The 25,943-nt window shown below is 44.9% G+C and overlaps 2 protein-coding genes across 4 annotated transcripts; both read left to right on the forward strand.

Annotated features, from left to right (window-relative positions):
• The first annotated feature begins 2,699 nt into the window (after positions 1-2,699).
• Positions 2,700-10,909, forward strand: mettl1 (methyltransferase like 1). Its single transcript, XM_033015506.1, has 6 exons — positions 2,700-2,855; positions 3,033-3,199; positions 4,274-4,458; positions 6,126-6,239; positions 6,934-7,035; positions 7,846-10,909. Exons 1-6 carry the CDS (start codon positions 2,776-2,778, stop codon positions 7,990-7,992), a joined length of 795 nt encoding a protein of 264 aa, XP_032871397.1. The 5' UTR covers positions 2,700-2,775; the 3' UTR covers positions 7,993-10,909.
• A 1,879-nt stretch (positions 10,910-12,788) lies between these two features.
• LOC116968782 (25-hydroxyvitamin D-1 alpha hydroxylase, mitochondrial) lies at positions 12,789-25,513 on the forward strand. Of its 3 annotated transcripts, XM_033015610.1 has the most exons (10): positions 12,789-13,344; positions 13,429-13,567; positions 18,227-18,417; positions 19,003-19,199; positions 20,026-20,226; positions 20,937-21,100; positions 21,882-22,048; positions 22,347-22,428; positions 23,167-23,364; positions 24,218-25,513. In XM_033015610.1, exons 2-10 carry the CDS (start codon positions 13,442-13,444, stop codon positions 24,329-24,331), a joined length of 1,440 nt encoding a protein of 479 aa, XP_032871501.1. In that variant the 5' UTR covers positions 12,789-13,344; positions 13,429-13,441; the 3' UTR covers positions 24,332-25,513. The 3 variants fall into 3 exon arrangements, with proteins under 3 accessions (XP_032871501.1, XP_032871500.1, XP_032871502.1); XM_033015609.1 differs by lacking the exon at positions 12,789-13,344 and having other exon boundaries at positions 13,375-13,567; XM_033015611.1 differs by lacking the exons at positions 12,789-13,344; positions 20,026-20,226 and having other exon boundaries at positions 13,375-13,567.
• The last annotated feature ends 430 nt before the right edge of the window (positions 25,514-25,943 follow it).

Here is a 25,943-nt window from a genome sequence, read left to right on the forward strand (position 1 = left end):
AAGGGCCTGTTTCCGCACTGTATCTCTAAACTAAACCCACTATCATGCATTACCCCAAACATCCCCCCAAAAAATTCACCTTATTCATCCCCTGATAGACTCAGTGGAATCAATACCGAGGCTTCATGCAGGTTCCAATATTGACTTTATAACAGTCCAAAATGCAAAAGGAAGCCGAGTTTGAGTACCTGGAAAAGATGATGTTTTGGGAGTTGTAGAACTAGGGTAATATGCAGCCCTGCCTATGCAGCAGAGGCTGCAGTGAAGCATTGCAGCATCCCACCGACAATGCCAAGTACCAGTCTAGGCTGGTGCCAGTGTCCACATATCAATCACCCTACCCCTGGGACTTGGGACTACAACAGTCTTCATTTGGGTGGTTGAGTTCTGGCAAGTGAAGGGGACCTTGACTGGAACATGACACCAAAGAATAACTAGGATATTGTGTGATATTATCAAGACCAACTGGGATAAATAAGAGCATTGGAAAGAGGAAGGTTAAGGGCACAGGACAACCTATGTTCAGCCACTCTAGGAAGCTCTTCCAAGCTAAATATTCATCATACTGGGGAAATACTGCATCACACTGAGGGCAGATTGCAATGATTAATGTGCAACTCAGAGATTCCCTCGTAGGGAATAGAAATCCGTTGCTCAGTTTCATGCCAATGGCTTTCAATGTCTCATTAGTTAACAAAATTGGATAATTTGTGTTCTCGTCAGCTACTGTTTCTTAGCCTTTTATGCAGGAAATGATTCATTTTCTTTGTTAATGAGAAATGAAGAGCAGTTTGCTGAATGCTTCCTGTGCTCCCAAAGCTTGATACATTAACATAACTTTAAAATCTTGATACCATATATACATGCTGCCGATCGACTGGGAATGCCGAGGAATTTCTCCTGTTTCAAGGCTTCAACTTTGGAGAATTCCGAGAGAATTTGTAGAAACTGGTTTCAAAAACATGTTTCCCTAAACACTGAGGAACTCAGTGTGTCAGGCAGCATCTGTGGAGAGAATGGACAGACGATACTTCAGGTTGGGACCCTTCTTCATAAATATTCCCACTCCAAAACGTCGCCTGTCCATTCCCTCCACAGATGCTGCCTGACCTGCTGAGTTCCTCCAGCACTTTGCGTTTTGCTCAAAATTACAGCATCGGCAGATTCTCATGTCTCCAAAGTTTTTTTTACAGGATAGATATGGGGGAGGTGTTTTCCCTGTATGAGATGTCTAACTCCAGGATTTAGAGCCTCAAAGTATATTTAGAAACTGCTCCAGTCCTGGGGATCAAAACAAGGTATTTGAACCATGGAGGCAAGATTGCAGACAGTCACCACATTAATCCCTAACCTCAGAGCAAATTAGTTCAACAGCTTAACTTTGTTAGGTTTGTCCAGAGGTTTTTTAGAATAACTAGTAGACATCCAAAGATGGAGCATTTTTAAAGATGATCCAGCCTATATGAGGAAAGCTTCACTATCAGTTGGGATCTCTGGACCACAATACCATGAAGCATCACTCTGGTTGATAATGCAGACTCCACAAAACCGTAATGGCTCTTTTAACTGAGAACTGCTGCCAAGCATGCGATGAGATCAGGTTAAAAATGTAATTTCCTAATTTCACACATCACAGATTGACTAAGTGCATACTGCTGAACTACGAGTTCCATTCAGTCAGATTTGTTTTTAATATCCTCCATTGATGAAGTTCGTTCAATGATGGAGAATTGAATGGTTCTTTCTCTCCACTGGGAGCTTTCTACCAGAGCTTTTTATGTTATTTTGAGACACTGCTTCTCTGGGCTAGAACTGAAACTGATGTTTGTGACCTGAATGCAAAGATTTCTTCCTTTTGCTTTTGTTTGAATCTTCTTCTTATCGAGTCCACACGCAAGATTAGAAGTGTTCAGCTAGAGCTGAATACACTTCTCGGCATCTGCGTACAATGGTGTCTGTCTTGTCGCTTCTTGTGCTTCTTGTGTGTGGTGGTGGAAAGATTGGTGGAAACAGGGCCGCGACGTGAACGCTCTTTCCTTGACCCCTTGTTTGAATAAAAGATCAGAACCTGCGATTCCCATTGCCAAATAGATGGAAACACAGCTAGCGATGTAGTTTTCCAAGTAAGACCTCTCCCTCTCTTTCCTCCTCTTTTTAAAACTTAACTCTTTGACTTGACTTTATCTCTTCATTTTGATGTTTTTATCCTGATAACCCTCAAGCTATGCTAAATTTTGTTGTTTGTTCTTAGTCAAGAACAATTCAAAAATTCTCATTTTGCTTTGCAATCCATTCCTAGTTTCTCATCTCCCTACTTCTGGAATATTTTCCGCCCCAAGTCTTTCCCCTCGCGACTTCTGGAATATTCTCCAGCCCTAGTCCCCCCCCCCCCCCCCCCCCCCCTTCTTCCTATTTGGGAAATTCTCCAGCCTCTACTAACAACCAAGATATCTGGTATATTATAAATTAGAGGCAGGTGTGGTCAAATAATAAAATAGGTAATAGCCCAAGATGAAAGTGGGACAATATTTTTTTTATCTATGACACAAAATATGGTCATTATTCCCCCCTGCAAGAAGCGCCACTTTTATGCCTCTGCTTGTGTGGGACCGCGAGGGAAAGCGGGCGACAGCGCATCACCACAGCAACGGGCTGCTGGAGCCGCTCACGTGGCCTCGGCGGGAGCGCGCTGATGACGTATTTTGGGCGCGCGGGGCAGCGCGAGCTTCCCTTCCGAGCTGTCGCTGCTCGTCTCTCCTCACGGTATCGGCGAGAATGGCGGTGCCGGCTCCCCAGAAGCGTTATTATAGACAGCGCGCTCACTCCAACCCGATGGCCGATCACGCCTTCGATTAGTGAGCAATAGTTGTGGAGGGGGAGGTGTCATTGGGGAATTATGGATGTGTGAAGGGGAGGGGGAAGAGGAATCAATGTGTGAAAAGGATGGGGGAATAAAAGATTTGGTCCTTTATGGGATGGAGATGGTAGTTCATTGAGGATGCGATTTATTTTATTTTATTCTTTGTCTCCAGCCCCGTTAAGCCTGAGGAGATGGATTGGTCTCAGTACTACTCTGAATACTTCAAGCCACTTTCTGAGAAAGATCATCACGATGATGAGAAAGATATGACCGACAAAAATAATTTAAAGTTTCAGGTGGAATTTGCAGACATTGGATGTGGCTATGGAGGCCTACTGGGTAAGAGTGTGTTACTGGAGCAATGTTCTTTGTCTTTGTCAGTCTGGATATACTTTATTGGGATTTCAATATGGCCTTTGATAATCGACTAATGAATAAGGTTAGAGAAGGTGGAGTCAAGGGGCAAGTAGCAGATTACAAGCTAACAAAGATAGAAAGTATGGAGTGGGAGTAAAGGGTAACTATTCAGTGAAAGTACTGGAATACAATTACCCATCCAACACCATTCAGTTTACATTAACAGGGCAAAGAAAGCAAGAACTGTGTATAGGAAAGTTGGGCGAGAGCCTGGGTGGACCATAAATAACGGCATGAACTGGTTGGACTGACAAGCCTATTTTTGTGTTGAACATTTAGTTTGAGTTTAGTTTTAGAGATACAGCGTGGAAACAGGCCCTTTGGCCCATTGAGTCCGTGCTGGCCATGATCACCCAACACTAATTCTATCCTACACAGTCGGGACAATTTAAAGAAACCAACAAACCTGCATGTCTTTGGAATGTGGGAGGAAACCAGATCACCCGGAGAAAATCCACGTGGTCACAGGGAGAACATACAAATTCCGTACAGACAGCACCTGTAGTCAGAATCGAACCTGGGTCTCTGGTGCAGTAAGGCAGCAATTCTACCGCTGCACCACATTCTGCAGGGAATATCATTAACTAAAATTGTTACATTTGGGTTGAATCTGTAAGGGAGCATATAGTTTACAGTATGGAAACTGGCCTTTCAGCCCAACTCATCCACACCAGCCAGGTTTTATAACTGGGTCAGTCACATTGGCCTAGTTTGGCCTGTGGTGTGGGCTGTGATCCCACACAGTTGTCACTCAGTTTTGTTTTAATGTCGCTTGTTTTAGTCACCTGTGATACCCTCGAGATGCTCTATTAGTGCTACATTAAGCCGATTATCCTCGATCCTGCAGAGTTCTTGTGCGCTTCATTTGTATCAGGTGGAGGGTGGGAAACACTGCGGGTAGTATTGTTTGGTGTTTTACAAAAGTTCTTAATTCCAGGAAATTTAGCACCGAAACCAGACTCAACACTAATGAGACATCTTTGTTTTTTTTAACAGTTGAGTTATCTCCTCTCTTCCCCAATTCCTTAATTCTGGGGTTAGAAATCAGAGTGAAGGTATCTGACTATGTCATAGATCGTATCAAATCCCTCAGAGCTTCAAACCCTGGAAAATATCAGAACATCGCTTGCATCAGAAGCAACGCAATGAAGTATTTACCAAACTTCTTCAAGAAAGGACAGGTACAGTGTTTGGCTCATTCCGTGACTGATTCTGGTTATGTAACTAGACTAGTCTACTTACATAAACTTAACTGGCACAGGTTTAAGGTGTGAGGGGAAAGACTTAATAGGAACTTGAGGGGCAAGTTTTTCCACACAGAGGGTGGTAGGTATATGGAATGAGCTGCCAGAGGAGTAGTTGAGGCAGGTAGATACAAAATGCTGGAGTAACTCAGAGGGACAGGCAACATCTCTGGAGAGAAGGAATGAATGTCGTTTCGGGTTGAGACCCTTCTTCAGACTGATGTCAGGGGAGTGAGCGTGACAGATAGAATGTACTCGGAGACAGTAAGACTGGTGGGAGAACTGGGAAGGGGAGGGGATGGAGAGAGAGGGAAAGCAAGGGCTATTTGAAGTTACAGAAGTCGTAATGTTCATACTGCTGGGGTGTAAGCTACCCAAGCAAAATTTGAGATGCTGTTCCTCCAATTTGCGCTGGGTCTCACTCTGACAATGGAGGAGGCCCAGGACAGAAAGGTCAGATTGGGAATGGGAGGGAGAGTTAAAGTGCTGAGCAACCGGGAGATCAGGTTGGTCTTTGCGGAAAGCAGAAAGGGGTGGAGATGGGAAAATGTGGCCAGCAGTGGGATCCCCTGGAGGTGACGAAAATGTTGGAGGATTACAGTATATGCTGTATGCGACGGCTGATGGGATGGAAGGTGAGGACAAGGGGGACTCTGTCCTTGTTACGAATGGAGGGAGGGGGAGCGGTGCTGCGGGACATCGAGGAGACCTTAGTGAGAGCCTCATCTATAATGGAAGAATAGGGAACTCCTGTTTCCTAAAGAATGAGGACAGTTGAGGCAGGTTCTATAACAGCATTTAAAAGATATTTGGACAGGTAGGAAAGATTTAGAGGGAGATGGGCCAAACATGGTCAAATGGGACGAGTGTAGATGGTGCAACGTGGTCAAAGGGCCTGATTTCTTGCTTTATGATTCTGGTCACCCAGAAAGCTCAACTATTGATCTAGGCGCACGTTCAAATTATACCAGAGCAGCTGGGGATTTCTATTTTATGAAACCTGCAATTAAAATGAGAGGTTGTGGGATATTTTGCATCAACCCAAGGTGGCAGAACAGGATTCAATTTAATGTTTAAGGGGGCACTCGCTGCACCCGCTCGTTGCTGTAGCTAGTTTTGATTGTCTACCCAGGCCCATGTGGCGGCAGTGGTGTGCTGTATTATAAAAATTCATCTGGTTCAGCAATATCGTTTAGGAAAGGAAATAAGTGACCTGGCTTCTATGTGACTCTCAGCTACCTGCCGAAATGGCCAAGTAAGTTGCTCAGGTCAGAGCCACTTAGGAACAGGCATTAAATGTAACCTTTGCTAGTGATGCTCTTGCCCCACAAAATCTAAACTCTGGAGCTATTGTCCTAAACCATTATATTTTGAATTCCCACCCAAGTGAATGTATAGCCACTGGATATATTTAAGGCTGAGAATAGATTTTGTTTGCGAGTAAAGAGGTATAGGAGTTGAGCAGAAAAGTGAACGAGATACAAAATCAGTAGGGCTGAATGGTAGGGCTGAATGGAATACTGTTGTTTCCTATATTTAATATTTATCCATTTTCCTTTTCTGCGAAGTACATTCTTTTCAGTTTAGACTTTTTCTATTTACAGCTGAGCAAGATGTTCTTCCTTTTTCCGGATCCACATTTTAAAAAGACGAAGCACAAATGGAGAATTATCAGCTCAACATTGCTGGCTGAGTACGCCTACATTCTGCGTGTAGGGGTAAGAGCCCTTTTGTTCTGTGTGTAATTGGAAGGTGTACACTACCAGGGTTTAATTGAGAGAAAGGTGCAAATGAAGTTTCCCATACATGTAGAATTTCTAAAAGAAAGAAGACTGCAAAAAAAAAAAGACATTAGTGCAAAAACTTAATTAGAAAAAAAACAAGTACAAGGAAGAGCAAGAGATGGACTGTAATGTTCTGTTGCTATTATTCCGTATGCCAATATATTCTTTCTTAAATAAGGGGACCAAATGTAGAATTTAGTCTTTTGGACGAATCAGGCATTTATTGAGTTCTATAGCAAGTCCAGATCCAGTTGCTGGGCCCTGTTTTGCTGCTGTCCGTTAATTCTTCATCCCCTGCTTTAAATGTCTCTGCCAGAGTGGGGGCATCTTCAGCTGTCTGGGTACAGTACTCTGGAATTAGCTTCCTTGAACCGTTCTCTTTTTTCTTTGATAATCCTGCTGTGCATCTTGGAATGATTATATTTTAAGCTTTTAAGTTAATTGCAACTTATTGTAGCCAGATTGGGTTGTGGGGATAGTTATAACCCCTCAGTTAAGTTTTAAAATGAGTCAAAGCTATTAATATGGTGTCGTTTAATGAAATAACAGTGCTGTAATGGCCATATTTAATATTGTTATCCTGTGATTTAAAAAAATAAATAATGTATCTGCACTTTCTCCGCTTTAGGGTCTGGTCTATACCATTACCGATGTGCAGGAAGTACACGAGTGGATGGTCAAACACTTCACTGAGCACCCATTGTTTGAAGGTGTACAACTAGAGGATCTGGTGAGAATCACACATGTATTTATGTCGAAGTCGCAACATAATTGCATTTTTTGTCTTGGGTGTATTTCTAAAGCATAATATATAATTGGAATGCTTTGTGCTTCGGTAGTTTTTACCAACATTTCCCACTTTTTATGCTAACTTTGCAAAGCTATATTTCCTTTCGTGTCAATAGTACTTAGGTTGAAGCTAAACAGAAGTTCGACAGCTTATTTAGCCTTGCTAGCCCCATCCTGTTCTGGTCCAATCAATCAAGTACACTTTCAGCAGGAATCTGGTAAATTAATTGAATTTTTCCCCCCCTCCCCAGCGTTTGGCTGCTGAGCTGCTTTCTTTCAGCTGGTATTTTGCTCTGTCCATAGAAACCTACACAAAGGATTCCACACTTTGAGTGGATAGAAAGTCAGCTTGGATCTTGTGTCAGCTTGGACTTACATTCTAAAACCAATGATGTCTAGGTTTCCTGTGCAATATTAGGGATCTTGCATAAGTATGATTTGCAAATGTCAAATAAAAAAAGTTGGCGTCAGTTTTGTCAGCATGTTTAGCCACGTAGGCAGTGCACCCATCTTGGGTTAATTCTTCCTGTTATATCATATTTATAGGAATATACTGTCACTTTGTGATCTTTTGCTGTGTTTGGAGGCAAGGATATTGTTTGAGTTATTGCTGCATGACCGTATTGCACTATCCCATTAACACATTGGTGTGGGAGCACGTTGTCCTTTTCCCCTTTAACGGTAGATGGAGATTGACCAGCAATGGGGGATACTTTTCTGAAGCCTATCTTTTTTCTTTTATTTAAACCAGAAGGATGACATCATTATTGACCGTCTGGGTGTGTGCACGGAAGAAGGTAAAAAAGTATTGCGGAATGGTGGACAGAATTTTACTGCAGTATTCCGACGAATTGAGGGAAAAAACCTGAAGCTGACAAATGAAGGGAAAAAGTCCTGAGGAGAGCACTTCTTGCCTTGATTTTACAAAGACAGTTGAAAGGCACGTTGCTCAGTTGGACAATACTGGGTGTCTTGTTTTAGCCTCAGCCACTGGGCCACTGCATTGAAGAATGCGCCATCTCTTTTTTACAAAAAGCATAAAGCGAGATAAAATAAATCTGAGCAAGTTTTAATAACTGTCACTGCGTGGTGGGTAGGTATTTTGCTGTGCCAACAGAAGCATTGAAAATCTGTCTGCTTGTGCCATTTTTGAGATGTTTTATTTTATCCTTCAGTAAAAAGTGCGGAACACATCATTATAATCACCCCTGTAGGAAATCCCGGTGAACAGTTTGCACCGCGAGTTATCACCATGGCTGTTTATTCTAGCAAGCTTGCATTGTTGCTGTGAGATTTGTGTGCAAACATGTTAGTTCAGAAATAGACACAAAAAGCTCTGAAGAAGGGTCTCGACCCAAAACGTCACCCATTCCTTCTCTCCAGAGATGTTGCCTGTCCCGCTGAGTTACTCCAGCTTTTTGTGTCTTATCTTCGGTTTAAACCAGCATCTGCAGTTCCTTCTTACACATGTTAGTTCAGAGACTTGCTTATACCCTAGCTTCTCGCACTCCTACAGAGACCACACTTCAGAAATAATTTAGCAGCTTTGGAGCATCTTGCAGTCATAAATAGTGATGCCTTTCTCTCTACGCCTAAGGGAATTTATCACACAGGCTCCAGGCTATGTTACTGTCCTAAATAATTTTGCCCTTTTTAGCATAACTGTTTTGTGTGCCATCTACGATCTGTCATAGGATCAACCAAGGTGAAAAGGTTGTGGGTTCAAATCCTATTTCAGACAACGAGCACAAAATCCAGGCTGGCTCTGTAGTGTGGAACAGAGTGATGCACTGTTGGAGGTTGCAAATGGTAATGCCTTTAATCTAAATACAAATCCTCTGGCACCAAGGAGCATTATGCCACTGTGCTGGCCAACTTTCCTCCCTCTGCATTTGCATAAAAAATGGATCATTGCTATCCATTTTGTTTGCCATTCATGGGATCTTGCAGTGCATAAGTGAACAGCTACTTGTGCATATGCAACATTAACAACATTTTAGATTTGAATTATGTTGCATTTTGCACCATCTTGAGGATGTAATGAGAAATGTCTTCATTTGTTTTTCCTTTCAACTTTATCTTTTAGCTGAAAATTGTATTAAAATTGACAGATCTTTTAGGAATAGCTATTTTTGAAACCAAATTTATCGCCATTTTCCTATGTGGCCTTCGAACTCGATCTAAGTCAAAATATATTTTATTCATTATTCTCATCGGTTTCATCGAACAATTTTTGTATAAGCCAGGGTAGTCTTCCAGCGCAGAGACAGCTGGGGAGACATGAGACAGAAGATGCTGGAATCTTGAGCAAAAAAACAAACTGCTGGAGGGGTAATCTTCTGTCTACTCACAGAAATAGGTCGTTCAGCCCACTGTGCCTATGCTGAGCATCAAATACCCATCTATACTGCTCCCATTTACCAGCACTTCTTCCTGAGCCTTCTTTGCCTTGGTGATTCAAGTTCTCATGTAAATACTTCAATGTTGTTGGTCTCTGCTTCCACCATCCCCTCGGACAATTGCATTCCCAATTCCAAACATCCTTTGGATGAAAAAAAATCCTTCCTCGGGTCCTGGCGTCTCATCTTAAACTGAAAGTATCTGATTTTGGGCACCTCAGTTATAGGGAATAGTTTCATATCAGCTATCTTATTTATACCCCTCATAAATGTGTACACCGCCATCAGGTCCCACCTCTGCCTCCTCCACTCCAAGGAACATGAGCCCAGCCTTCATAGTCTCTCCTCTTAACTGAAGTGCTCTATCTCAGGCAACATCCTGATGAATGTCCTCTGCACTCTTCCAGTGCAGCCACATCGTTCCTATAGTGTGGTGACCAAAACTGCGCACAGTCCTTCAACTGCGTCAGGTACACTTTGACACCAGTCATAGATCAAGTTTACTGTTCTATCTTAGACACTGATTCTTTGGCCATTTCCATTGAAATTGCTTTGGTTTCAGACAAGTGGGTTGGTAACTACAGCACAGGGCTTGTAAAATGACAATAATTAACCGAAAGGTTCATCATATGAGTTAAGGCTTTAAATACCGAAATGCACACATGGCCTTTTGACCCAGAATATGGAGATTAGATAAGGTTTCTTTGGGTTTAGGGAATATTTTGTAGGCTTGTTCATGGCCTTACAAATAAAAAATGGTTTAAAAATAAATATCTGGAATGTGTCCCAGGTTAACAGACACCCTTCCATTTTCTGTTTATTTTTGCTTATATCTTTGAGTTATGAAGCTGTTTGGATGGAATTAGAACATTTATAAAATGCATTCAGAATTGAAAAACTACAGATTTCTAACCATAGATTGGGTGTCTTCAGAAAAAGCTTTCAGTTTCTGACCACCGAAGGTACTGCTGCTTTTGGTATAAAATTATTGTCTTGTGTAAGATAATAATTTTTCTGAGGTATTCTTGCAGTCCGTGGCTTGACCTATGTGGTCACCAGGATTACAGTGCAGGATTGACATCTATTGATCTTGATGGGTTGTGTTTGCATGTAAAACTTAACCTAAATGGAAAGCTTTGCCCTGGCGATCTGCCCAGCTTGGAACAATTAAATGAGTAGCGATATGGAGAAAGCACTAAGTATTTGCTCAGGACTCTGTGTCACTTGGCTTGAGTTGATGGTCATTCTCTGACAGAAAGTCCAAATCTGTAGTGTCCAGTGTGTGATCTCAAAATATTATCCAAAAGAAAACAAAATCTTGTCACTGATCACATTGTTCCTTAAAATTCATTGGGTGCATTGAAAACAAATAATGGGTTTGGGAATTGATTCAATATTAAAATTGTACACCACCTGGTTTTGTAATTCTTATTGACCATTCCAGTGGAGTGACATTTATGTTATTGAAGTATTCATTCTATTTAACAACCGTTGACATAACAGCGTTAAAAGCTAACAGTTTTAAATACGGGAATGTAGCTGTGCTTGGAACCTAGAAAATCAACAAAGATTTTTAAATCAGTTGAATTATTGAAATGAAAATAGTCCCCTAACCATTAATGAATGTTATGTTGATTGATTTTTGAGAATGTTGCCACAAAAATTACATTGTAAATAGCGATTGTCAATGACAGCTTCCATGAAATGTAAATGTGGCTGGAACTTGCCTGGATGTGTGTAAATTCAACAACTCCAAAGAAGCTTAGCACTGCACCATCCAAGATAATGTGGTCCACTTAACACCCCATCCACCAGTGGTGCATAGGGCCAGTATGTTTCTCATCCGGCCCAGCCAGAGGAATAAGAGCATCTGATGCAAGCGAACACCCTTGTAGGTTCCCCTCCAAGCACATACCAGCCCTACTTGGAAATGCCACCATTCCTTTCTTGTCTCTGAGTCTAAATTTTGGTGCTTTCTGCTTAATAGCACAGTGCAATGAAAATTGTTTAAAAAGTCAAACTACAGGTGCTGTAAATCTGATATCAAAACAGAAGCTAATGGAAATGCCCAGCAAGTCGGAGAGTAGCTGTGGAATGAAATAACTAACGTTTCAGGTCCCAATTCTGACCAATGTCTCGGCCTGAACTGTTTCTCCACTGCCACTTCGCAACCTGCCTCATGTTTCCAGCATTTCCTGTTTTTATTAACATGGCGAGAACTCCTTCACCAGTGGTTCGAGCAGCGTACTCGCCACTACCTTCATAAGGGGAATTAGGAGTGAACAATAAAAAAAAACGCACTGATTTCTCATGGTGGAGGGCGATAGACGTGCCCCCTCCGTCGTCCTCCTGTTCTCCCCAACCAAAATATAAACTGGTGAAATCTGAACCTTGGACTGGACCCTTTCAAGATCTGTGCAGAATCATCTCTTTTTTTAAAGAACTCATAAATTTCTTCATTTGGTGATTTGGAAATCAGGTACAGAATGTCACGAAAGGGGATTCTGTTGTAATATGTGTACTGCTCCGCACAGGACATTATCCCGCTGCGTGATGCAAGACATTGTAATCGAATACATTTTTCTTGTAGTTTTCCATTTGTAACGTTGCCCCATCACCAGGTGCTTTTGTGTACCCTGACAAAAGGACAGTGCGAGTCACCGAGAGCTCCGATTGTGAGTGGGGGTTGTTGGTTACGAGGTCATGACACCTCGTCATCAGTATAACTTCAGTTTTCAAAATGTATCTGTTTCCAACTTAAAGCAGGGAAATATTAATATGAAAATCACCAACTGACCAAAACTGCAAATTTACTGTATTAAACATTGGCGTTACCCGTGAACTTCCCAGTCCTCTTACGGACGAGGGATGGAGAAATGAGCAACACATTCCAAAACCTTCAAAAGAAGGACATTTTCTTATATAGGGCCAAATCTGGGTGAAACCGGGAACTGGAACCCTAACTACGATGAAGGTAGAAGACCATACATGTTCAATATATTTATAAATTAACCGGTCTTAAATAACATAAAAGAATGTCAACCAGTGTTGTGGTGTCAAATATTCTGCTCATAGAGTTTATATGGGTCCTAAGAGATACCGTGGGTCGTCTCTTAAAAAAGAATGGGCGGCACAGAGCCGCTGCCTCACAGCGTCAGAGACCCGGGTTCGATCCTGGTGCTGTCTGTGGAGTTTTGCGCGTTCTCCCAGTGACCGTGTGGGTTTTCTCCGGGAGCTCCGATTTCATCCCACACCCCAAAGACCTGCGTGTTTGTAGGTTCATTGGCTTCGGTAAATTGACCAGTGTGTAGGGAGTGGATGAGAAAATTGGATAGCATAGAACTAGTGTGTGAACTCCATGGGCCGAAGGTTTTATTTTCCGTGTTTTTCTTAAGTACTAAGAATGGGACACAAAGTGCTGGAGTAACTCAGCCGGTCAGGCAGCATCTGGAGAACATGCATAGGTAACGTTTCGGGTCGGGATCTGTTTCAATGTATTTATAAAATCGACTGGTCTTAAATACTATAAAGCAATATCCCTCTTCACGCTCAAAAAAAATAAAAAAAATACTGCTGTCAGTTTTGAAATGTGACCATGTTTAAAAATAACAGACACGCAGCCATTTCATATTTTCTTTTCTCCCGCTACCATGAACCATCTATCTCGCTCCGATGTCTGGAGTGTCCCATGAAATATCTGGCGCCTTCTTGATTGGTTCGGCCGCTTATAGTAGGAAAGATACATCCGCAGCTCAGCTCCTGATCGGTCAATTTACCGAGCCCCCTCCCCTCTCGCCGTCAACCTTGGTTGACAGCCACTGCTGCATCAATATAAACCCAGCAGAATGAAGGTGAGGATGATTGCACTGTTTTAACAGGGTACCTGCGATGTCTTTACTTCTAAAGCTAGCTAACCGCTTCCCCGTGTGCGGCAGGTATGTTGCAGAGATGCTGGCGAAGCCGGTTCCGGCCAAGAGTCCGTCAACTCTTGCTGACATGCCGGGTCCTAGCGCCGTCCGTTTTGCCTACGATCTCTTCTTCAATAAAGGGATTTCCAGGTTACATGAGCTGCAGGTAAGAACAACTTGTTCTAACATCATTAAAAACACATCCAGACTGAATGGCAGTTCAATGATGTTTGGGTGTTGCCTGACTTGCTGGGTATTTCCAGCACATTTTACTTTTATTTCGGAATTCCAGTATTTTGCTTCTAATATTTTGCTGTCCCTGTTTAATTAGGGGTTCCTTTCAGGATATCAGAGTCTTGACTGAAATATCAGTTCATAGTGCTACTTGCTAACTGTATTTAGAATCACACAGCACAACAAAGGAGAAGGCTATTTGGCCCATTAAGCCTGAGCCAACTCTGCGAAAGCTCTCCATTGGCTCCACTCACTCCACAGCCTGGCACATTGCCCCTTCTAGTGATTCCGTGATTTCCCCCTTCCTATTGTAAGCATCTCTAAATTATCTCTCTTATAATCTGATTAAAATTAAAATATTCACAAATATTAACTATTTTTTATTAATTTGGGTAATAGCCCTGCCAATCCCCAGCAGAAGCTCGTGGTAAGCTGCCTACTTGACCCACTGAAATTGATCCCAAGGTGTTGTTGGCTCAGAAATCCCTATGCTAAGGACAGGACTAGAAACATAGAAAAATAGGTGCAGGAGTAAGCCACCTTTCCCTTCGAGCCAGCACCGTCATTCAATATGATCATGGCTCATCATCCAAAGTCAGTACCCTGTTTTTGCTTTTTCCCCATATCCCTTGATTTCTTTCACCCGAAGAGCTAAATCTTAACTCTAACTCTCTCTTGAAATCTCTCTCTAGACTACAGTCTAGAGTTGTGGTGCCGCTGGACGTAGGAGGGTTGGGCCTGTGTAACCGCCTCTCTATGCTTCACTAGTGCAATGTCTTAAGGAGGAAACATGGGTGGCATTAACTAGAGTCATACAACACGGAAACATGCGTTTGGCCCATATCCCTCTAAAACTTTCCTATCGTGTACCTGTCGAAATGTCTTTTAAATGTTGTTATAGTGCCTGCTTCAACGATCTCCTCTGGCAAGCTCGTTCCATGTACTCACCACCCTCTGTGTGAAAAAGTTGTCCCTATTCTTGTTGCAAGAGATTGGATTGAATTGCTGGTACAATTGACATAAATATATTATGAATAAAGACCCTTCTGCAAACAAAAGTCTCAAAAAGCCAGCAACCTCTCACCTCAACAAATGTCAATCTGTTTTATTTTTAAATAAGTTAATTATGGGTGGCATTAACCAAAGATCCTTTAGCGGATCTCCGCTATAAGATCTTTGGCATTAACTAGAGTCAACACATGGTGTACGGACGTTGTTAGGATTGGTAGTCACTGCACTGCTCTGCTGACCTGGAATACCTGATGATAAAGTGCAGGCCCTTCTATCTGCCCAGAGAATTCACATCGACTGTTATCACTGCAGTCTATCTACCCCCGGACGCTAATGCCAGGCTAGCAATGGAAGAGCTGCAAGCTGCTATCAGCAAACAACTAACTGCACACCTAGAGGGGGCATTTATTGTTGCGGGTGATTTCAACCACTCCAACCTTAAAACTGTACTCCCCAGGTTCCATCAGCATGTTTCCTGCCCAACCAAAGGAAACAATATTCTGGACTTAGTATATACTAATATTACTGAAGCCTACAAAGCCCTCCCCCTCCCCCACCTTGGACAGTCTGACCACCTCTCTCTGTTCCTGCTCCCCAAATACACACCTCTGATCAGACGTGTGAAACCTACCGTGAGGACAGTGAAGGTTTGGCCTGAGGGGGCTGTCTCTGTTTTACAGGAACAGTTTCAGCAAACAGACTGGAGTCTGTTTGCCACTCAGGCCACCTTTAACTCCCAAGTGGACATCAACTCATACACCTCAACCGTTTTGGACTATATAAAATTCTGCACTGACAACGTCACTACCCACAAAGAGATTAAGACCTTCCCTAACCAGAAGCCGTGGATGAGCAGGGAGGTCAGACTCCTGCTGAAGGCTCGCGATGCCGCTTTCAGATCTGGCAATGCTGAGGGATACAGCTCATCCAGGGCCAATCTGAAAAAGGGAATTAGGAATGCTAAACTCAATCATAAACGGCGGATTGAGGAGCATTTCCAAAACAACTCTGACCCCAGGCGCATGTGGCAAGGAATCAAATCCATTGCCGATTACCATAAAGTCAACACCCCCCCCCCAGCCCCCCCCAGACAACGCCTCCCTTCCTGACGAGCTAAACCATTTCTATGCTCGCTTTGACCGGGACAACAAAACTCCAGCCATCAAAGTTGCTCCACCCCCGTATGAACAACCCCTCAGTCTCTCCACCTCTGCTGTACAAGATGCACTGAGCAAGGTGAATGAGCACAAAGCTGCCGGCCCCGATGGCATCCCCGGGCGGGTGCTCAGGGCATGTGCTGGACAACTATCCCTGGTCTTCACTGACATTTTCAATCTGTCACTGGCCCAGGGTGTTGTCCCCACTTGCCTCAAGACATCAACCATCGTGCCAGTGCCCAAACAATCAGCTACAGGGAGTCTCAACGACTTCCGCCCAGTGGCACTCATCCCCGTCATTGCAAAGTGCTTTGAGCGGCTGATCTTGGCTCACCTCAAAGCCAGCCTCCCCCCCACACTGGACCCCCATCAGTTTGCCTACCGGACCAACAGGTCTACAGAGGATGCCATATCGGCGGCCCTACACTCTGCCCTGACCCACCTGGACAACAACAACTCCTACATCAGGTTGCTGTTCATTGATTTCAGCTCCGCCTTTAACACTGTCATCCCCGCTAGCTTGATCACCAAACTCAGCGGACTTGGCATCTCCACCTCCCTCTGCAATTGGACACTGGATTTCCTCACCAACAGACCACAGTCTGTTAGGGTCAACAACCTCACCTCCTCCACTATAACACTGAACACCGGCGTGCCACAGGGCTGTGTGCTCAGCCGTCTCCTCTACTCCCTCTTCACCCATGACTGCATCCCTAAGAATGGCTCCAACATTAAATTTGCCGACGACACCACGGTGGTGGGACTGATCAGTGACAACGACGAGTCAGCCTACAGGGAGGAGGTCCAGCACCTGACAACCTGGTGTGCCAACAATAACCTCGTCCTCAACTCCAAGAAGATGAAGGAAATTATTGTCGACTTCAGGAAGAACAGAGGGGGCAGACATACCCCCATCCATATAAACGGGACTGAGGTGGAGCACGTCTCCAACTACAAATTCCTCGGGGTACACATCTCGGAGGATCTGTCCTGGTCCCTCAACACCTCCAAGCTGATCAAAAAGGCGCAGCAGCGCCTTTACTTCCTGAGGAGGCTCAAGAAAGCTCACCTGTCCCCCCAGATCCTGACCAACCTTTACCGCTGTACCATCGAAAGCATCCTGACCACCTGCTTCACGGTATGGTACAGTAGTTGCACCATAGCGGACAGGAAGGCACTACAACGGGTGGTGAAAACCGCTCAGTACATCATCGGTGCCCCGCTCCCTGCCATGGATGCCCTCCACCGAAAACGGTGTCTGAGACGGGCCGGGAAGATCATCAAAGACCCCTCCCACCCCAACCATGGACTGTTTGCCCTCCTCCCATCAGGGAGGCGGTACAGGAGCCTCAGGTCTCGTACTAGTAGGATGAGGAACAGCTTCTACAACAACACTATCACATTGCTGAACTCGGAGTCCCGCCGATAGATTTCTCCAATCTCTCCGTCCACATTGTTTGCTTATTCTGTATTTTTATTTCTATATTGCACTATTACTACGGACTGACGCTAAACTGCATTTTGTTGTACCCATACTTGTAGACATTAAAGTTGAGTTGAATTGAATTGAATTAATGCCCAGTCGGCTGCTGACTCTGGGACACATGGATCTGCAGGTTGGGGGATGATTTGAAGGAAATAGACCCTGTTGTGCTGTTGGTTGGTTGGCTTGGGACCCTCTTTTGAAATGGCCTTCTTCGAGGTCCTCTGACTCTGGCTGAACTGGGGAACTGAAGGGTTAAACGGTCACCATATTAACATCCTCGGCCACATTCCCATCTGAAGAAGTGTCCCGACCCAAAACTTCTGAGGTGGGAGGTGCTGGCATTGGGAGGGTCCAGAGGAGGTTTAGAGAATGATCCCAGGGATGATTGGGTTAATATATCAGAAGCATTTGATGGCTCTGGGCATGTACTCACAGGCGGTTAGAAGGATGAGGGGAATCTCATTGAAATCTAGTAATAATGAAAGGCCTGGAAAGAGTGGATGTTTCCAGTGGTGGGAGAGTCTAGGACCAGAGGGCACGGCCTCAGAATAAAAGGACGTACCTTTAGAATGGAGATGAGGAATTTCTTTAGCCAGAGGGTGAATCTGTGAAATTCATTGCCACAGACGGCTGTGGAGTCCGAGACATTGGGTATATTTAAAGTGGGGATTGATAGGTTCTTGATCAATAAGGGTGTCAAAGGTCAAAGGGGAGAATGGGTTTGAGAGGGAAAAAGAGATCAGCCATGATCAAATGGTGGAGCAGATACGATGGGTAGAATCGCTTAATTCTGCATCTGTGTTATGGTCACCTAACCACGTTTTCCAGAGATGCTGCCTGACCCACTGAGTTACTCCAGCACTTTGTGTCTTATTTTGTAAACCAGCATCTGCAGTGCCTTGTTTCTCTCTTCTTCATCCTCCCTCTTGTTTAACAGCTTGAGGGCAAAGCGAAGTACGGGCCAGTGTGGAAGGCCCGTTTTGGTCCTATCCTCACCGTACACATTGCAGATCCAGCGTTAATCGAACAAGTCTTGCGGCAGGAGGGCCAGCACCCAATCCGATCGGATTTGTCGTCTTGGAAAGATTACAGGCAGCACCGAGGACACGCGTATGGGCTCCTCACTGCGTGAGTAGATCACCGTGGCTGGGTGTCTCTGCACCTGCTCAGGGGAGGGGTTAGACTCCAGGCCTGCCCCCGTGCCTCAGACCCTTCAGTACAAATGGAAGCGTGGGTGGTGGAGTGCTCCTGATACCCTGGCAAACAATCTGCAGCAGAAAACGAAAATGCCATAAACACTCAGCAGGTCAGGCAACATCCTTGGAGAAAGAAACAGAGTTAATGTTGTAGATTGATAATCCTCCATGGATGTTGCTGGGCTGCCCAGTCATTCCAGCTTTTTTGGCTTTGTTTCAGATTTCCAACATCCGCTAGGTTTTTTTTATTTTTGGGGTCGTGTACAGATAGACAATGTGTTTTATTGTTTCCTTTACGGGAGTTAGCCAGACGTTTCTAAAGGAAGAATATTAAAGCGAACGACTGGGGCAGATCAGAGAGGATCATATTGAAAGGTGGGGCAGGCATGTGGGGCCAAGCGGCCTAGTCAAGTCACTGCACAATGCAGTCAATTGGTACCCAGACCTGCGGATGGCAGTGCCAGTGAGTGTACATGACGGTTCTCCCACCTGAACTCGGAGTCTTTCTTTCTTGCAGGGAGGGCGAGGAGTGGCAGGAACTCCGCAGCATACTCAGCAAGCACATGCTGAAGCCCAAGCAAGTGGCGGCGTACGACGGTGTCCTTAACAATGTCATCACTGACCTGGTCCTTCGCCTGCGTCAGCAGAGGGCAAGCAGCAGCCGCCTCCTGGTCAGGGACTTGGCTGGCGAGTTCTACAAGTTTGGATTGGAAGGTGAGGGGTAAAGAATCAGCAGCTTCTTCCCACTCCACCTTCAGACCCTGCTCCAGCCCAGCTTTGATGAATGGTCTTGGATCTCAAGCGTTCACTCTGTTTCCCTCTCTGTGGGTGCTGTCTGACCTGCTGTGTATTTCCAGCACTCTGATTTTATTTCAGATTTCCAGCATCTGCAGCAACTTTCTTCATCAATTCAATCCAACCGTTCTTGCCTTGGGGGAGATGGTATCTTAATCCAAGTGGGAATCTCAGAGGATGGGCCTGTTTTGTTTTTGCATGCTCTCCCTTCAACTACAGCAGAGTGTTCAAATTCCCTGCCATGACAGTAGAGGCAGCCAATGATGCCCTTGTCCCGGGCTCCCGTGGTGTATTCCGATCACCCCTCCCAGTGCCCGGCAGGGCGGCGTTAACGGCCCACTATGCTGAGCCCCAAGATCAACACTCTCTGATTTTGTGTCCTCCTCTGAACCCCTCCCTTGCCATCATCACCAAAGCAGCCAGCCAGGTCTCTGTGGTACCACTGCCCGTGGGATCTTGCTATGCATGCTGGCGGCCATGGGTCATTCATTACAGCGCAGTGGCTGCATGACACAAGGTGCAAATCTCTTTGGGACATCCCAAGCTTGTGAGAGATGCAGAAGAAGTGGGGGTGAGGTCCCACGCTGTGGCCTGATATAAGCTCTCAGTGAAGAGACCCTGAGGGCAGCTTACCAAGACCACATTCCTGAAACTGGAGTAAGATGAAAGGACCTTCTGATGCTTTAGGCTAAATTCATAAAGAACCACACGACTCAAATGTTAATTCACTGCCCACTCTTCCTAGGTATCTCCGCGGTGCTCTTTGAGACCCGGATTGGCTGCCTCAAGACGGACGTTCCCAAAGAAACAGAAGACTTTATCCAGTCAATTAACACCATGTTCCAAATGACGCTCCTCACCATGGCCATGCCCAAGTTCCTGCACAAAATCTACCCGGGACCCTGGCAGAGATTTGTCGCCTGCTGGGATAACATGTTCGCCTTTGGTGAGGAGTTTGTGTTGTCAATATGTTGAGGCTGAGGGATTGAAGCAGGAATGTTGTCTGAGTGAGGTTCTCTTTGTAGGTGGTAGAGACCGATGAGAGTGAAGAGAGAGAGACATAAAGATACGGGGAGCTGCAGATGCTGGAATCTTAAACAAACCATTTAATATTGGATGAGCTCTTTAGACTTTAGAGATACAGCGCGGAAACAGGCCCTTTGGCCGACTGAGTCCGCACCGACCAGCAATCCCTGTACACTAATATTATACTACACACACTACGGACAATTTTACCAAAGCCAATTAACCTACAAACCTGTACGTCTTTGGAGTGTGGGAGGAAACCAGAGCACCCTACTCCATACAGACAGCACCCATAGTCAGGATCGAACCCGGGCCTCTGGCGTTCTAAGGCAGCAACTCTACAGCTGTGCCACCGTGCCGCTCACAGTAATCCTAGTGTGAAACATTTGCTGCATCTCTGGAGAACATGCATAAGTAACGTTTCGGGTCCAGACCCTTCTTCCTGGGATTGACTCTGCGATGTTAGGGTTGAGCAATAAATGTTGGTGTTACCAGTGATGCCCACATCCTGAAAAATGAATACATTTATAAACTGCAGAGACTCCCCCAGCTTGTTGTGTGAAGTGGCAATTGGGGAGGCGATACAGTTGGATGTTTCTCCCCGAAACTTACAATGCCTTCACTGTGCAGCCAAAGGACACATCGATAGAAGGATGGTTGAAGTTCAACACAAGTTAGCAAGAAGCCAACCAGTCGAGGGAACGTACCTGATCTACTTCCTTTCCACCCAGAAGCTCCCGATGAGAACCATTTATGGAAATGTCACCGAGTTGCTGCTGGCTGGTGTGGACACTGTAAGTGCATGTGACTAGTTGCTTACATGAGCTTCAGGTTCTATCATCGGCAGCGTGGTGGGGGTGCAAAGTTGCAGATTGGGCAGGACCTGTGGGTCACACCCACACACCTACCCAGGGTTTCAAACACGTGTATTTTCACTGCAACTTTCTTGTCCCTCTCAGAACGTCTCAAAGTGCTTCACTGCCAGTGGCGTACTTCTGAAGTGTTGTCACTGTATGCACAGCAGGCTTCCACAAACCCACAAAGTGATAACGATCATGTAGTTTATGTTTGAAGAGATGTCGTTTGCGGGATAAATACTGACCACAATTACCCTTCTTTTCAAAATATTAGGATTTTTAACATTCATGTGTAAGTGCAGACAGGGCATTAGTTTAAGATTAGGTACAGGCACTGAACTTCTGACCATGTAGCACTCCTTCGACATCACGCCCCCCTAATAGTGTGGCACTCCCTTGACATTGCCCCCCGTGACAGTGCAACACATCACCCCTTCCTCCTCCCAGAATGTGGCACTCCCTGAAAGTGCAACGTACCTCTCTTGGACGGCACACTACTCATTTCCCCTTTGACAATGCAGGGGGGACATGCAAACTCCTCGCAGAGAGCACCAGAGGCTGGAATTGAACCGGGATTGCTGGAACTGAGAGGCAGCAGCGCTATCAGCTGCCCCAATGTGGATCAGCTAACCTGGGATCTCAGTGTTATACCAGCTGGCCGACCTTATCTTCAGTGCTAGCCATGATTTAATCTGTGTTCCCTCTCCCATTTGGATAGATTTCCAGCACAATGTCATGGAGCCTTTACGAGTTGGCCCGGCACCCGGATATTCAAGCAGCCCTGCACCGGGAAATAAGAGAGACGGTTGGCGACAAACCCATCCCTTCAGCTGCTGACGTGGCAAAGATTCCGCTTCTGAAAGCTGTTGTGAAGGAAATACTGAGGTGAGGGGGTGAGAGTGGGTGTTGCTACCTGGCAGCTGTGGGTGCCTTCACAAGACAGTTGATTTCCTCGCCTGTCACCTCCCGGCCCGTCACTTCCGTCCCCACTATCTCCTTGTCCGTCACCTATTTGGCATTTCCTCCTCAAATCTCCCCATGTTCTGAGATTGGAGGAGAGGTAAGCTGGTGGCACAGTGTTGCGGGATGTGTTGCACCTCTCCTTTCCTTTCCCCCCCCAACCTTTGGTGTCATGACTGAAAGCTGAAACACATGTGTAATGTACCATTTCTGCACTTTTTAGGCTTTACCCTGTAATACCAGGTAATGCCCGTGTGATTCCAGATAAGGATATCCAAATTGGAGAATACATCATTCCGCAAAATGTAAGTGCAGAGATTCTTAAGATTTTTTTCATTTAAAAAAAGCCCCTGCAGTGGCTTTGGAGTGTTTTACTATATCTACTTCTAACTAGTTGATTCAAATAGTATGTTTTAAGAAAACACCAAATTGTCAGAAGCAGAAAATGTGCAGGTAATCTCAACAGTAAACTAGAACAACGCCTTGTATTCTGTGTGGGGAACATCCCTCCAGCATTCACTCACGGCCTGCTGCCAAGGTACACCCTTGCATTCTGGACAGGCCCCAGCCCTTAAATTTGTGTCAGTGACAGTCGGATTGGAGTTCTTTTGAAGGCCTGGCTTTGGAAGCCACTTATAGGAGAGTGGCAGCAGTGACCCATGAGTATCACTCTTCCCTCAGTTGGGTAATTAAGGCCTGAGTCTGGAAGGGTGACACTCTGTGGAGTTGAAGAGCTGTCAGTTGCTACTCAAAAATGAGCAGTCAGTTGGCCCAATCATTCTATGAGAGCTCTTCATATAGTTAAATGCAGCTTTTACAATTTCAAATCCCTTTAAGCGTTCTATTATGCATGCAGAAGACTATGTAATATAGTTGATGAGAAATGTGATTGTGACTTTGAGCAGCAACTTGTCACTAAGACACTCAAAGTTTTCTCCGAGCACCCTGGTTTGTTTGGTTAACCTTGAAGTTATGTCCACTATGTGTGAGGTAGGATTCTCCAACTCAGGTCTGGTTCTTATGCTCTCTGTCCTTCTGCCCAGACTCTGATCACTCTGTGTCACTACGCAACCTCACGAGACAAAGAGGTCTTCCCCAACCCTGACTCATTCCAGCCGATGCGATGGCTTCACAAGGACGAGAATTTCCATCCTTACGCCTCCATCCCCTTTGGTTTCGGGAAGCGAAGCTGTATCGGAAGAAGAATTGCAGAGTTGGAGGTCTACCTGGCTCTGGCAAGAGTAAGTTGGATTTGAACTCTGTGTTGAATGTAAGCTCTGCTCGGCATGAGGGAGGGTAGCGTGATGGTCGAGAAGCAGAAAGTGCGAGTTTAAATCCCACTTTGAAAACTGGGAATTTAAATTCAGTTCATGAAATAAAAAGTCAGTATCAGTGCCAGTGACCATGAGTCTACCAGCCTTATTTTGAAACGTAAAAGCAATCACGAGACAGATTTGCTGTACTTGGCTTGTCTGGATTTTATGTGACTCCAGACCCATAGTCTGTTACATGGGGGTAGGAGGAGGCTATACAACCCCTCCCTCTGGCCTGTCACACCACCCGGTCAGACTGCAGCTGATCTCTGCCTCTGAGCCCATTTTCCCTCTGTAATTATACAAAGAAAACCCATCCATCTCAGTCGTGAGGAGGGAGAATTCCAGATTGTCCCAAATCTCTGTGTGAGGAAAAAGCTCTGGCTCCGATTTTAAGTTTGTGGCCCTTGTTCTGGACTCTTTCTCCAACCAGAGGAATAGTCATTGTAAATGTTTGATAGTGTCTTCATGATTCAATAACACTTTATTGTCATATGTACCTGGGTACAGTGAAATGCTCGGTTTTGCATACAACCCGGTAAAATCATACAGCAGGCCTCACCTAGGCAGTACACAAGAGTCGCCACATTTCTGGCGTCGACAAAGTTACAAAAGTTCACCAAACAGTTCTATCTTCTGCTTGCCGCCGCAGAACAGCTGCGTACTTGCGGACTAACCCTTGAAATGCCGGTACGTCTATGACAAATGCAAGGTCCTGACAGATGTGCAGAATCCCCCCTGGATGAACAACACCGAGCCTGACATGCCATTTCCTTTTCAGATCCTGACCCACTTTGAGGTGAGACAGGAGATCAAAGGCAGCATCGTAAAACCCATGACCAGAACTGTGCTGGTGCCAGAGCAGCAGATCAATCTTCAGTTTATTGACAGATGAACGGGTGTACAGTGAACAGCTCCAGTACCACGATGAGAGAACCAAAACTCGCTGATCCCAGCTTTAACTCTGGCCAACAAGATTTTTTCTGGGACTTTACCAAGTGCTGTCTGGAAGTCCTTAAAGCAGCTACAGACATTCGCCTGGCTCATCACCACTTCAAAAAATAACGTTATCAACTTTGCCAAATCTGAACAGCTTGGTGTTCAGTCAATCATTCCAGACATGATTGTGGACCCCAGTAACTTCCCCAACAGTGTATTGGTCTGCAGTTGTCTGCTTTCCCCCCCTCATCTTCCTTAAACAGAGTGAATGCACAATTGTCCAACCTGAAGAAATGTTTCCCAAATCAAGAGAGCTTTGGCAAAATCATAGGTCATTTCCCCATAGGGTGGAAGTGTCAAGGACTAGAGGGTGTAACTTTAAGGTTAGAGAGGCAAAGTTTTTAGGAGATGTGGGGGGGATGTCTTTTACAGAGGGTGCCTGGAATGTGCTGCTTAGAGTGGTGGTGGTGTAGGCAGATACGATAGCGGTGTTTAAGTTGCTTTTAGATAGGCACATGGATATGCAGGGAATAGAGGGATATAGATCACATACAGGCAGTGGAGATTTGTTTATCTAGGCATGATGTTTGGTAAATGGGTTAATTAAGATAATGCAGGCATTTTTGTCTGCAAATGCTCCTGAACTCCAGGAACCTGAAATGAAACGGCAGAAGTGGTGATCTCGGAAAAGCAAAGATGGACACATTACCAGAAGCTAAAGACAAGGTGGTGAATAAAATCAGTGAATGTATTGGTACATACAGCTTTTTTTTTTTAAAGCACTTTGTTACACAGTTCAAGCAGTGGTGAAAATTCACCCGAATTAAGAAAGAGAAACAGATTTGCTTTTCCAAAGCACCTCCACATCCCTTTCAGGATGCCCCAATGTGTTTTGCAGTGAGTGCTGTGGCTGTATTCACTGTTGTGATACAGGTATGTGGTCAGTACTGAATTCCTGTCAATTTTATATCTCCTCTTCACTGATTGCCTTCATTTATTTTCTACATTTTGGAGTTCAGCTCTGAGCAACTCATCAAGATTTTTTCTATTGGTCTTTGTGGGTAATGATCATTATTTTGAAATTCTGCTCTTTGTGTTATTTGTATTGGTAACAGATTAAAGAATGGTGTCAAATCATTATCTTTTTGCAGTGTGGCTGTTCACTAATAACAAAAATGTTTTATCTGGAGTGGATGTGATTGGGATACAGGTTGCCGTGTTCATCCATCTCCCTCATTGCACCATCGGTGCTTCTCCCCCGGCGAAGGCATCACTCACTTTGCTCCAGTGTATGCTTTAAAACGCCATACATGAACGATCGCCCATAAATGGTGATGTTCTTCAAGGCACCCTCTGTAGATACTTAGATCTACGGACTTCTGCTCCAAGCTGGAGGATGAGACGGATGTTCGGCAGCTATAGCGGGGCTTGAATGCCATCACCTCCTACAAGGCGAAATCAGGAGGCAGCTCAATTGTCAGCGAAGCATCCCTCCCCGACGAGCTCAATGCGTTTTACGCACGCTTTGATAGGGAGAATACTGATGTGCCTTCCTGAGCCCCATTCGC

The sequence above is a fragment of the Amblyraja radiata genome, chromosome 46 (genome assembly GCF_010909765.2).
Source record: "Amblyraja radiata isolate CabotCenter1 chromosome 46, sAmbRad1.1.pri, whole genome shotgun sequence".
In the NCBI taxonomy this organism is placed as follows: Eukaryota; Metazoa; Chordata; class Chondrichthyes; order Rajiformes; family Rajidae; genus Amblyraja; species Amblyraja radiata.

Coding starts and splice junctions, on each gene's coding strand:
- mettl1 (XM_033015506.1), top strand. CDS start 2,776: ATGGCGGTGCCGGCTCCCCAGAAGCGTTATTATAGACAGCGCGCTCAC. Junction 2,856..3,032: donor GCCGATCACGCCTTCGATTA/GTGAGCAATAGT, acceptor CTTTGTCTCCAG/CCCCGTTAAGCCTGAGGAGA. Junction 6,240..6,933: donor CCTACATTCTGCGTGTAGGG/GTAAGAGCCCTT, acceptor TCTCCGCTTTAG/GGTCTGGTCTATACCATTAC.
- LOC116968782 (XM_033015609.1), top strand. CDS start 13,382: ATGTCTTTACTTCTAAAGCTAGCTAACCGCTTCCCCGTGTGCGGCAGG. Junction 22,049..22,346: donor GTTGTGAAGGAAATACTGAG/GTGAGGGGGTGA, acceptor TGCACTTTTTAG/GCTTTACCCTGTAATACCAG. Junction 22,429..23,166: donor AATACATCATTCCGCAAAAT/GTAAGTGCAGAG, acceptor CCTTCTGCCCAG/ACTCTGATCACTCTGTGTCA.